We start from the raw sequence: 13068 nt of genomic DNA, 5'->3' as shown, positions 1-13068 counted from the left end.
TTTTATACGCTTTAAAAAAACTGGGATTTATACATGTAAATATATTTATAATATTCTAAACATACCAACAGTTTCTGCTTATTTTAATAGTATACACAGTTGTAACAAAATCGGAATTAAAGAGGTTCGGCATGTAGATGCATCGTTGGATTCTCAAGGTAATTCTTGCTTTGTATTAAACGTAACTCAATCCTCTTTGCAGGTTGGGATTCCTTATCTTGGCACGCTTGTGAAAATTAAAAAAAAAAAGATTATTATTTTCAGGTATTTATGCATAATGAAATAATTTGAATAAATACCTTTGGAATGTTCGTAAGTTTCTAATAGAACGCAATAGAGCGAATTAACAGTCTTTTCGATGGCGGCTTTCATACTGTCTTGCAAGTATGTGTGGGCTAAAAACAAGGCGGCGAAAAGGTCCCCGGAACCCGTGAAGCTAGTTGGTATCTTTGGTATGTCGATTTTTATTACTGTATTGTCTGAAATTAAGTTCCTCGTGTTTGTAGAGAAACATTTTTATGTAGTAGACTCCTCTAATCGCGATGTACAGGGAAAAATCTTAATGGGGGATTCTAGAGGTCAAAATAAGACGAAAATCAAGAATATCAATTTCTTGATGGAGGCATCGTTAAATAGTTATTAACAATTAAACTCAACAATTTCAAATCGTTCTAGAAAAATTATTTTCGGGTACGGGGGTCAATTACAATCAATTTTGGTCTTTAGACATACCCCCGAAATCCTACCCACTTTGTAGAAAAAAATTCGAGAAGGTGGTGAAATTTCCCGCCAAAATTAAAAAATTTCAAATCGTTCTAAAAAAATTATTTTCAATTACGAGGATCGATTACAATAATTTTTGGTCATTAGACATACCCCCGAAATCCTACCCACTTTCGAGAAAAAAAATGTAAACCCCATAACAGTTGTCCAATTTTCAAACGACCATAACTTCTATAATAGTGAATATATTTCAATGAAATTTATTTCTGAACTGGAACTCGTGGATACCTACAAAATAGTATTAGACAAAATTCCCCTACAGCATCAAAGAGATTAATTAAAAATCAAAAACGAATTCATATGAAAAATCGACAGGGGGTAGTTGCCTAAATTCTTCGGCAAAAAAAAAAAATTTCAAATCGTTTTGAAAAAATTATTTTCGGTTGTGGGGGTCAATTACAATCAATTTTGGTCATTAGACATACCCCCGAAATCCTACCCACTTTGTAGAAAAAAATTCGAGAAGGTGGTGAAATTTCCCGCCAAAATTAAAAAATTTCAAATCGTTCTAAAAAAATTATTTTCGATTACGAGAATCGATTACAATAATTTTTGGTCATTAGACATACCCCCGAAATCCTACCCACTTTCGAGAAAAAAAATGTAAACCCCATAACAGTTGTCCAATTTTCAAACGACCATAACTTCTATAATAGTGAATATATTTCAATGAAATTTATTTCTGAACTGGAACTCGTGGATACCTACAAAATAGTATTAGACAAAATTCCCCTACAGCGTCAAAGAGATTAATTAAAAATCAAAAACGAATTCATATGAAAAATCGACAGGGGGTAGTTGCCTAAATTCTTCGGCAAAAAAAAAAAATTTCAAATCGTTTTGAAAAAATTATTTTCGATTACGAGGGTCCATTACAATAATTTTTGGTCATTAAACATACCTCCGAAATCCTACCCACTTTCGAGAAAAAAATTCGAGAAGGTGTGAAATTTTTCGACGGAAAAAAAGAATTTCAAATCGTTTTAGAAAAATTATTTTCGATTACGAGGATCGATTACAATAATTTTTGGTCATTAGACATACCCCCGAAATCCTACCCACTTTCGAGAAAAAAAATGTAAACCCCATAACAGTTGTCCAATTTTCAAACGACCATAACTTCTATAATAGTGAATATATTTCAATGAAATTTATTTCTGAAGTGGAACTCGTGGATACCTACAAAATAGTATTAGACAAAATTCCCCTACAGCGTCAAAGAGATTAATTAAAAATCAAAAACGAATTCATGTGAAAAATCGACAGGGGGTAGGTGCCTAAATTCTTCAGCGAAAAAAAAAATTTCAAATCGTTCTAAAAAAATTATTTTCGATTACGAGGGTCCATTACAATAATTTTTGGTGAACAGACCTACCCCTGAAATCCCACCCACTTTCGAGAAAAAAATTCAATACGAGCAGAACTTTAAATGTCAATAACTTTTTAACAAAGCCTCCATCAACAAATTGGTATTCTTCATTTTCGTCTTATTTTGGCCTCTAGAATCCCCCATTAAAATTTTTCCCAGGGTTGACTGAACACCCTGTATAAGAAAGGAAACGCGATTTTCGATTTTCGCGGATTCACCCATCTTTCAATGCATTTCCAGACGCCCTGAAGATCGTGCAGTCTACCTGTACACACCTATGGTTTTTATGATTTTATTACCTTTTATCGTACTGAAGATCGCCGTTAATTTATTATCAATTTCTGTCGACGAGACAGCTACTATTTGCGGACCAGCTTTATGTAATTCTTTTATAGCACTCCGCAATTCAGGTATCGTACCGACTTTTATACCCGTTAGTAGCCTGAAATAATTACCAGTATGAACGCTACTACTTCTAAATTTATATTAGAAAAAGAAAAATAAAAGGTTTAACGTACTCCACTTCAAATTGATTTGGCGTTAAGATATCTGCTAATGGCACTATTTCTGTTTTATAAATTTCATTTAGTGCCTCGGGAACGTACATTTTACCATTGTCTCCCATAACAGGGTCACACACTTGTATTAAAAAAAATTCGTGATTAATACGAAATTGCCGATATCAGTTAATACTTTTGTTACATTTCTATTTATTTACCATATATGAGATCGGGATTTTTGCGTTTTAAGGCGCGAACCACTCCTGCTATTCTCTTCAAAAAAGAAGCAGAACCAACGTATCCAGTGAGCAAATGAGTATAATTATCTAAGTCATTTTGCGCTAAGCCATCCACTAAGTCCTCTACAAAGTGATCGTTAACGTTAAAACGCTTGGAAATAAATTCTTTAAAATACGCGTATTTTCTGTAATTTCGTATTCACGGGGAGACTTAATCTTACCTAAATCTTTATCATTTAGTACTTGGCCTTTAAAGACCTTGTATCCAGTATGATTGGATAGTTGAACAGAATTAATTGCATCTACCTCAAATCCTAATAACTAAAGAAAAAGAATTATCTATTTTTTATCTTTCTCATACATTTGAAATATTTAGAATTTTATCTATGAAATGTTATCGACGAAACTGAAGGTATGCGTCACACCAATTTCACAATATAACCAAACGATATTAGCTAATTTCTGGTTATTTTTTTTTAGATACAAACTGTAAAACTGTCTTGCCAAAAGTATTGTTCGATGTAATAATTATTGCTAAGCTTTTTGGCTGCATTCCTTTTCACTTTATTTTCTTTTTTCTAATATAATAAAATTAACTAGCTAACCCTTGAAAGAATCCCGCCATAAATTTTAGTATCTGGGCCCCAGAGTTGCTGGTTACGCTACTGAATATTTACATTTGTATCGATTAATTACAAATTATTGGGCATAATGGAAGTTTTCAAAATCTATGGCTTTTGATGGAAAGTTCAGGAAAATCGAGTAAAATATCAATTTTTTCGCGTAAGAAAACTTTTTAAAAGACGATAGAGCGAACTATTTTTATTTCAAATTTGCAATCAGTCGTTAAAATATTTTGACAATTGAAAACATGGAACGAGTAACTTGTTTATAAATAATTTTTTTATTTTATTTTTCTATTTGTTTTCTTGATACGAGAACTATACAAAATTGTTTCAAAAGATTTTCTTACATATCGAATAATTTCGAGGGCAGTATCAGAAGCTTGAAGTTTCGTAGGGTGGTTTTCACCCCACCCCAATCTCTTATTCTCAACCTCTCCACGAATTTGCAATTTCATATTAAATCGTAGACGAATATATTCCTTCGTACGTTAGACGGTTATTTTAATATTTTCTTTCGCAAAGTGAATGGCGTGTATGATTTTATTTACGTGTCGGTTACAACGATTACTTTACTTTTTCTATCATTTTACTATTGTGAAAGTTGATGTCTGAAATCATAAGTAAATTCACCGTGAATGAGGATGATTGGTGGAACTTGCCTCGCGAGCACACGTAATTGGCTTAAGATAAGTGAATCTCGGTCATGTGAATGTACGTGGAACGTGTACACGAATGATTTCTGTTTTGCAACGTGGGCGTGTCGGTTACCTGCAATGGAAATGTCGCACTTTTATTCCCAACGTAACCGAATACCACGTGACTCTGTATCGAGAGAATTCGCGGTGACTTTTTGGAGCACATGTCGAATCAACTGATGCACGGTACACTATCTTAATGTTCCTCGAATCAGGCGCGAACTGTACAATGCACGCCACTTACGCATCATTATACATCGCGTTGTATAGGTAGTTTCAAAAGGGGATTTGGAATTTGTATCCTACTCGGAATTATAGCAGTACCGTGACGTTAAACGTCTTATCAGGACTGTCCACGATAAGCAAGGTTATAAATCATTTTCATTGCAGTGAAGTCAACGTTCGATGGGAATGTAGTTTTATCCACGAAAATTGGAAGACTGCATTTGAGATATGTTTATAAGATTATTTATACTACACAATTACTGTTCGGTTTGTTACGTTTGATTGCTTATGGAAGAGAATATTCTTTATGAAGGTCAGTTATATCACAGACGAGGTATACGAGTGACGTTTTACCTTATGAACTGAAAGTGGACCAATCTGACTGCCTTACCGACCTTAACGTTCGGAGGTGATTTTAGCGCCCTCTTCTCATGGATGGCGGTCAGTTGAGAAACTATTCATTGAATTTGTATTGATAGGCAGACAGCTGTAGTTGGGTGTGTAAATATATGTGAATCGACTATGATGTATGGCAATTTTCAAACGACCATAACACCTACAATAGTGAATATATTTGAATGAAATTTATTTCTCGGGTAGAGCTCATGGGTACCTACAAAAAAATATTAGACAACTTTTCTACACGGCATCAAACAAAATTACTAAAAATCAGAAACGAATTTTTAAGGAAAATCGACAGGGAGTAGGTGTCTAAATTTTTCGGTGAAAAAAAAAATTTCAAATCGTTCTAAAAAAATTATTTTCGGTTGTAGGGGTCAATTACAATCAATTTTGGTTATTAGACATACCCCCGAAATCCTACGCATTTTCGAGAAAAAAATTCCTTACCGAAAATCTAATTAGGTAAATTTTTCGGCGAAATTGAAAAGTTTCAAATCACTTTGAAAAAATTATATTCGTTTGCAGGAGTCAATTGCAATCATTTTTGGTCAATAGACATACCCCCGAAATCCTACGTACTTTCGAGAAAAAAATTCTTTACCAAAAGTATAATGTGTGGTCAGGAATGTTTGTGTAATTTCATTATCTGTCTCACTTTCTCTTGTATTCATTTGTGTTACCTGTTGGTAACGTTGCGAGTGATACGGAAATGATAATGGGGTAATTAATAATAAATGGTAATTAGTAATTAGACCAGGGAGTGCCTAGAGACAAATCCTCTAGAACACCCCGGCCTCCATCTTGACGATTGGCATCGGCGCCAACTGCGCCATCTGCGGTAGTTACTAGGGAGTTACTTTACGCTCCCTATAGGTGATATTGAAATGAAAGATACGGTGTACCGATCGAGTAGCTCTCGTAAAATTGTGATGAAAAGTTGGTGGCGCGTCTACGTTCGTATTACATACCTCGTGATTTGTTTGTGCAGCCAGAAAAAGTATGGCGACGTGGGAAGGCGAACGATTTCAAGAGATCGAGAATGCCGACGATATTGAGGGAAATTTTGATAACATTCTTGTGACACACGATCTCCAGGATTGCCTCGATGATAGCTTAGACTTAACCAATTTTGGGATAGCTTACGAACAGAGTGCTGTGTTCGATTATGAAAAGTATTCCGATGACGATATTCCTATCGACGAAAAGCCACCTAATGACAACACTACGGGGTAAGATTACTTGAATTTTACATTTTATTTTTGTTCCTGTGAAACAAATGTCTTTCTGGACAATCGTTTCGCTGAGAACGAAAGCAAAACTAAGGAAAGAACAAAAGTGATTTGTAACCTATTCATTTACACGGCAAGCGGTATTTTGTATCCCGTCCTTATAAGGATATAACGCATTTTGAAATTAGACCCTTACTTTTATCTATTACTTTCACTTGTTTAATGCCAGAAGAATGTTTCTTTGATATTTACCATTAAGTATACATCATTGAATAGAAATTATTTAATATACATGTAGTTGTATTTTCTTCCAATTTTCGTAAATTGTAAACTAGCTTTAATACTGGTTTCACCGTATCCATAAAATTGTATAGTTTATTGTTAAAGTCGTTTATTCATTTGCATATAAAAAATCAATTTTTAAATGTACGATGTCGATGTATTTTCATGTATTTATTCACAAGATTAATTGTTAGATACAGATTATTCGTTTGTAACTGTTGAAGTATATAACTGCAATGTTACAATGCTATAAATTTAGCTTAGGAGTAGTCACAAGTAACAATGCATTCAACTAAGTGTTACTCATGCTTAGTGAATATATATTGAATATATATTTTGTTGGTAAAATTAGTCTGTGTTACATATATCAAAACGTCAGATCATTATTTTCACAAACAAGTTTACAGATGTATGTTACTAACTAATGTTTCTACTTTTTTATAGGTCGATACATCACACCATTAGTCCACATGAGATTTATATGGGAATTCATTCTGATCAAGATGATGTTTTACCAAGCGAATCAACATATGCAACTATCAAAATTGAGAGCACAGTTTCAGACATAAGTCAAAAACACATTGGTCGTTACACCTGCGAATACGAGGGATGTAATAGAACTTACAGTACGGTTGGAAATTTGCGCACTCACATGAAAACACACAAAGGTAACATTTTTATATAATCGTTGACTCGAAGAAGTTAAACATTTTTTTATTACGAGAATGAATGACTACGAAAAATGTTACTAATATCTTGAATATCGTGTACTTTTAAATAGCGTATTATAATTATAATTAGAGGTATGCAATAACTCGAAAATGTCGGGACGAGAATTTTTATTTACGTTAACAATCATTGTCTCACGTATACAATTTTAAATAATATATGCATTGCTTGTTGCGCTTACATAACTACCGTAACACGTTACACTAATTTGTATATGTCTTTTTCATGCTTTCTCAGATTGAAGGATCTAAGGTAGGTGCGAGAAATGTTACCGTTATTAATATTAGCTTACGTGTTCTAAACGAATTGGTATGTACGAAGTGTGTTTGCGCTTTAGAAATGTTTTCTTACGTATAATATTATTTATTATGAAGTCGTCACTGCTGGTATAAAGGGATCGCTTCGACCTGCATGGCTTTCAGATACCGCAAGCAATAGGTAGACCAGCAAACATTTTATGTGGAGGGAATTCTCAAAACTTTCAGGCGAGTATCGATTTAAATGTGCAGAACCAAATTGTGGCAAGGCCTTTCTCACGTCGTACAGCCTAAAGATTCATATTAGGGTACACACAAAAGTAAAACCGTTTGAGTGCAATCACAAAGGCTGCGAGAAAGCATTCAATACCCTTTACAGACTGAGAGCTCACCAAAGACTTCACAGTGGCAACACATTTAACTGCGAAGAGACTGGATGCGTTAAATTCTTCACTACTTTAAGCGATCTCAAGAAACATATACGTACTCATACTCAAGAAAGACCGTACAAGTATGTTTTTTTTTACATATTTTTAATTATTAATGCTTCTACAATTTTGCTTAATTTTGCTTGTGTATTGTATTCTTAATATATATTCCAAGAAGATCAAAGTAATTTAAAACTTATCGAATTCTTGATTTGCAATCGATACAGGTTGGATATTAATGTGTTAAACACATTCCCATATTTTTATACTATATCACAATGTCGTGTATTATTTATTAAACAGGCTGTTCTGCCAACCGTGGAAAAAATTTTAATGGGGGATTCTAGAGGCCAAAATAAGACGAAAATCAAGAATACCAATTTGTCGATGGAGGCTTCGTTAAAAAGTTATTAACGTTTAAAGTTCACGCTATCACGCTATGGTGCGCGCGCAGCTGTTCGCAGTTGCCGTTCTACAGGCGGAACTTTAAACATTAATATCTTTTTAACGAAGCCTCCATCAAGAAATTGGTATTCTTGATTTTCGTCTTATTTTGTCGTATAGAATCTCCCATTAAAATTTTTCCCACGGGTGACTGAACACCCTATACATTGCGTACGATTTGTACGCAGAATAACAAGTTATTTTTTCAGATGTCGAGAAAAAGGTTGTGGCAAAGCTTTTACGGCATCGCATCATTTAAAAACGCATAAGAGGACGCACACGGGAGAACGACCTTATGTGTGTACTTATGAAAATTGTAAACGATCCTTTACCACACCTCACAGTTTGAAGAGTCACTTGAAAACTCACAAAAGAACGATTAATAATGATGAGACAGTACGTGTCGTAGTCGTTAAAAAAATCTATCCGTACGGTTGAATGCATGTATTATGTTACGTTTTTTTTGGTCGCAGAAACAGGAAGGGACTCAAGACGATAGCGGAAACCAAAGAAATAGTGATTTATTAAAGTCGAAAGTCGATGTCGTTGAAATAATTCCTAAGAACGCAAACGTGCCATCTTATGCTATTATACCATTATCTAGTAGTAGGAAAAATAACAAAAGTATAACATACATATCCACGAAAACTGTGAATGATCAGCCAACTCCCGCAAATGGTGTGTTGGATATCTTAAGTCGGGACAGTCTCGATAAAGAGCTTAACTATAACATTAATGCTAAAAGTACAGAGGACTCGGGTGAAACTGTAAAAGTGACGGTCCTCGCGTCGGAAAATATTATTCTAAATAATTTTAACGAACACGCGATCGATAATTTTAATAACGATAAAAGTTACGATAAATATGAAATATTCAACGAAGTGAACGATTTGAATTTACGAGATCAGAGCGAGGAATACACGTCTGATCCTTTAACGGAAACGCAGGATAGCAAAGCAAATGTAATGAAATCGAACTCGATAAATTTGGAGCAAAAGATTATACAGGACGGCTTGCAGAACACAATTGCTCACATATCGGAAGGGACAGATTTCACAAGTGGCGTGCAGCGATATACCGAGGAAACGTATAATAACGAATCAAACGTGAACGTAGCCGCCGATAACGATAATGCAACTTTGTATAGCAAGAATTCAATTACTAGTCATGCGTCAAAAATAATTAGTTCCTCGAGCGAGACTCAGCTTTTCGATGGTGAAATAGAAAACATATCATTTGTTAATGACACCTTACGAACTGGATCACTTAACGAAGTCGAACAGTCGTTAAATTCCAGTGTTGCAACTGCGCAATCGGAAGCTATTGAGTTAGCTATAGCATCCGAAGAGGAGATACCCTCTCCTTGGATAGATGTAATCGCGCTGGCAACGCCCTCTGCTTTGAGGAGACAGTCTTGGTCGGAATTAAATGCTTTTCCAACAGCTGTTCATTCGCTAGTCGATCTGGTCGAACCAGAACCTTACCCGTTGCAATTAGAGAATCAATTAGAATCGTTGCAACACTTGGACAACGTTAATTTAGTAGATGCGGAGAGCATCACTACGAGTACAGAAACTGCACATTGCCAAGAGAATGTTAACGATAGGCAAAAAGGGGGTAAGACAAGGATAAAAAAAAGCAGGAACGTTTTGCAAGAGATCACGGCCGACGCGGACATATGCAAATGTATTGACTGCAAATGCTATTACTTGCAGAATTGTCAGAATTGCTTGAACAGTCCAGTAACGGAATTTAATAAGAAAAACGCGTTACCGAAAGTAGTGAACGATTTCGTGTCTTCTTTACAGAGCGACTGTCTGTGCGACAACGAGCTTGGCGGTTGTGGCTCTTGTTGCGTCGTCATCTGTTTGAAAACGTTACAGCAATTTCGAGAAGTATTCAGTCGTAATTGCTGCAAAAGTTCCAACAATGTGACATGCGTAGGGAAGAATTGATCCCGTAGTCGATCGTCATTCAACGAAAAGAAAACAATGAAACAAACGTTTTATTATGCAACTAGTCATGCCGAAAGAAACATATTTTTGCATAAATCTTTAGTAAGGATTTGTTATTTATCGTGATCTATAGATTAGCTTGCTTAGCTTTAAACGCGATTTTTCCACGTGGATGTTAATTTTAAAAAAAAATGTTACCTAGGACAAATTGAGAGTATGGGACTGTATGTACATACCTGTACTATATTTCAAGAGACTTTATTATGTAGATGCTATATATACATATTCTTCGTCCAGCAAGGACAAAGATTAACACGAACGCCACGTGGCTTGCGATTGGAACAAAATGGCGGGATGCTGGGCTCTGAACTAATTATGTATAATGATTAGAGTTCTGAAACGAAAGTGAGAAGAGTCTATAAGTGAACATTTTTAAAGATATAAAATAAAATAACGATTTTACAATATATTTTGAGGCAAAAACGTAACGGACCAACGAGCTCCTGTCGCAAGTCATATGGTTTTATTTTACAGACTACTTTTCGCTGAACGAAGTGTATATGTTATACATTTTATTGCGTGCCAATATATTTGTAGATTTTTTACTTAAAAACTTTTACCTATATACAATATTGCTGTTGCGTAGTTCGTAGAAAAAAAGGCTCTATTATTTTAACATATTGAACGGCAATAAAATATCGATATTTTAGAGAAATATTTATGATATACGAAGGTACACGAAATATATGTACAAATATCATGTACATATCATCTTTTTATACATAGTGATGGTTGTAAAAACATTTTAAGTCATTAAATTTTACGATAGAATGATATTCATTGACTCACATGGTATTTATTTAAAGAAAAAAAAAAACCATCGATTATGTGTAATGTACTAAATACTTTAGATAGTAGTTGAAATAAAATATTTATTGTTTAGTAATTGTTTTCTAACGCACAATACTTAGAGAAGATATAACGCGCCAAATAAACGCTTAAAGGTATTTCACTTCAGATTGTAATACAAAAAGAGTGTAAACGATGTTCGAAATCAAGTTATGCTTGCTGTTAAAAGTATAGAAAATTAATGGAAAGTGAATCGGGACAATAGAACGAAACTTTATAATTTTGGTGTGAAATTCTTTATGGCTGTTAATAAATACTTGTTGAATGCAACAAAATCAATGTACCTAAATAGTTTTTAGAAGAGAAAGTTTATTGTGTTATTATTAAGTAACATTTGACTAACATTTAATAAATTATACTATGAAGTTATGTATTGTTATTTTTTTCTGTGATAGAAATCAATATACGGATATAATTTATTATCTTTTTATTGTTACTGTATTTTTATACAGAATCGTGACAGAAATGTGGTGAATACATGCCCTAAGATCGAGTAACAGAGAATAATGATTTTACATTTATACAATATCCATGTAATGCTTATTGCGCAGCTTGTACTAAAGCCTCAGCAACTTCGACAGCAATGCCTGCTGCGGCTTTGTCTTGGTCAGACGATGCGGATGAGAGCTGTTGCTGAGCTTGGCTGAGTACCTCTCTGGCTGCTGAACTGTCAAGATTTTCTACCGGATGTGCTTCCTCTGCCAAAATCTGTAAGTTTTCGAAATAAGAATATCTTGATTAACACATTAACAAAGACTAGATAAGTATTTGTTCTTTTTTCCACAGCATAGTACATTGCAAATATACCTGTATACTATTATCTTCATTTATAGTGACTGTTCCTGAGGAAACGAAAATTTTCTTGGTATCTCCGCCCTCTTCGTAGACTGTGACTACACCAGGTTTCAGTACAGCTAATGTGGGAACGTGTTTCGGTAAAATACCAAACGAACCAGAGAACGATGGTACATCCACTTGTTTGATAACAGCTTGATCGTAAAATACCTATGTCATAAAAAGTTTACAAATTTTAATTATAAAGATTGCATATTTAATACAGTTACACATATATTTACTTATACCTGATTAGCTCCAGCGAAGGTAAATTTTATTTGATCGCTGGCAGGCGCCGCGTCGGCGTAAGTTCTGCGATTCCGAATGTACCTCAAGTAAGGGCGCAAATTACGAGCAAGAGTGGCCATTTTAATGTACTGAAATAAAAGATCGTTTATAATATTTTATGGGAACTGTTACGACAAATAAAATTTAAGTTCGAACGATGGGCAGAACCGATTACATCACAAGATCGACATACATGCATAACCCATCTTTCAACGATCGCGCACGTTAAACGAATTAAATATATTTACTGAGCGTCGGTTGTCTATATTTTCTAAATGTAAGTTCAACGAACTTGTCCGTTTAATCAACCGCGTTTCGTACCGTATTTTAGTTATAGAAGATATCACAGATATAAGTGAAGATGAACAAAGTCAAACGTAAGAAGAACCTACTTGTCTTGCAGACGACAAAAAATGTTTCTGTTTTACTCGTTTGATGGCGCGACTGCCGAAGTATTGCAGCGCAAGCGCAAGCATGCATTTTCAATTAAGGGTAACATTACGATGGTAAGTGATCTACGTAGACATGTTAGATGAAAATGCATTAAATGATGTGTCTATTTTCTCTTTTAGGCCTGGAAAATTGGCAGGCCCGTAGGCCTCGATTGGATCTTTTCTTCTACTCGCTCAACCCACCCTCTCGACTGTTGGAAAATCGCAGACCGCGGTGTAACGAGTCGGTAAGTTTCTCAGTGAAAGGTATACGAGTAGACTTTTAATGTATTTTTTCGGCCCATTTCTCAGGGGCTCTAAAACCCCATTACCATTTCCGTGCCACTCGCAGCGTTACCAACAGACTTAGAAATGAACACAAGAGGAAGTGAGACAGAAAATTAAATTACAGAAATTTTGAATATCATAATTGGACATTAATC

General features: G+C 34.7%; 3 protein-coding genes across 6 annotated transcripts; 1 reads left to right on the top strand and 2 right to left on the bottom strand.

Moving 5' to 3' along the window:
* Window positions 1-88: 88 nt before the first annotated feature.
* On the bottom strand, window positions 89-4508 carry Pdxk (pyridoxal kinase). Its single transcript, XM_076783229.1, has 7 exons — window positions 4286-4508; window positions 3113-3212; window positions 2871-3014; window positions 2671-2791; window positions 2452-2594; window positions 300-479; window positions 89-226 (listed from the first exon to the last, which is right to left on the bottom strand). Exons 1-7 carry the CDS (start codon window positions 4376-4378, stop codon window positions 117-119), a joined length of 891 nt encoding a protein of 296 aa, XP_076639344.1. The 5' UTR covers window positions 4379-4508; the 3' UTR covers window positions 89-116.
* A 108-nt stretch (window positions 4509-4616) lies between these two features.
* Window positions 4617-11491, top strand: LOC143351557 (uncharacterized). 2 transcript variants are annotated; one of them, XM_076783206.1, is made up of 6 exons: window positions 4617-4750; window positions 5828-6068; window positions 6795-7018; window positions 7565-7847; window positions 8418-8604; window positions 8682-11491. In XM_076783206.1, exons 1-6 carry the CDS (start codon window positions 4726-4728, stop codon window positions 10161-10163), a joined length of 2442 nt encoding a protein of 813 aa, XP_076639321.1. In that variant the 5' UTR covers window positions 4617-4725; the 3' UTR covers window positions 10164-11491. The 2 variants fall into 2 exon arrangements, with proteins under 2 accessions (XP_076639321.1, XP_076639322.1); XM_076783207.1 differs by lacking the exons at window positions 4617-4750; window positions 5828-6068 and adding an exon at window positions 7317-7331 and having other exon boundaries at window positions 6941-7018; window positions 7502-7847.
* Atpsyndelta (ATP synthase, delta subunit) lies at window positions 11485-12632 on the bottom strand. Of its 3 annotated transcripts, none has more exons than XM_076783236.1 (4): window positions 12516-12632; window positions 12155-12283; window positions 11880-12077; window positions 11485-11780 (listed from the first exon to the last, which is right to left on the bottom strand). In XM_076783236.1, exons 2-4 carry the CDS (start codon window positions 12272-12274, stop codon window positions 11613-11615), a joined length of 486 nt encoding a protein of 161 aa, XP_076639351.1. In that variant the 5' UTR covers window positions 12275-12283; window positions 12516-12632; the 3' UTR covers window positions 11485-11612. The 3 variants fall into 3 exon arrangements, with proteins under 3 accessions (XP_076639351.1, XP_076639353.1, XP_076639352.1); XM_076783238.1 differs by having other exon boundaries at window positions 12587-12606; XM_076783237.1 differs by having other exon boundaries at window positions 12443-12567.
* Window positions 12633-13068: the final 436 nt, after the last annotated feature.

Source organism: Colletes latitarsis, chromosome 2 (genome assembly GCF_051014445.1).
Source record: "Colletes latitarsis isolate SP2378_abdomen chromosome 2, iyColLati1, whole genome shotgun sequence".
Lineage (NCBI taxonomy): Eukaryota > Metazoa > Arthropoda > Insecta > Hymenoptera > Colletidae > Colletes > Colletes latitarsis.
Note: the sequence above shows the minus strand (reverse complement) of the source record. Positions and strands in the feature narration are given on the sequence as shown.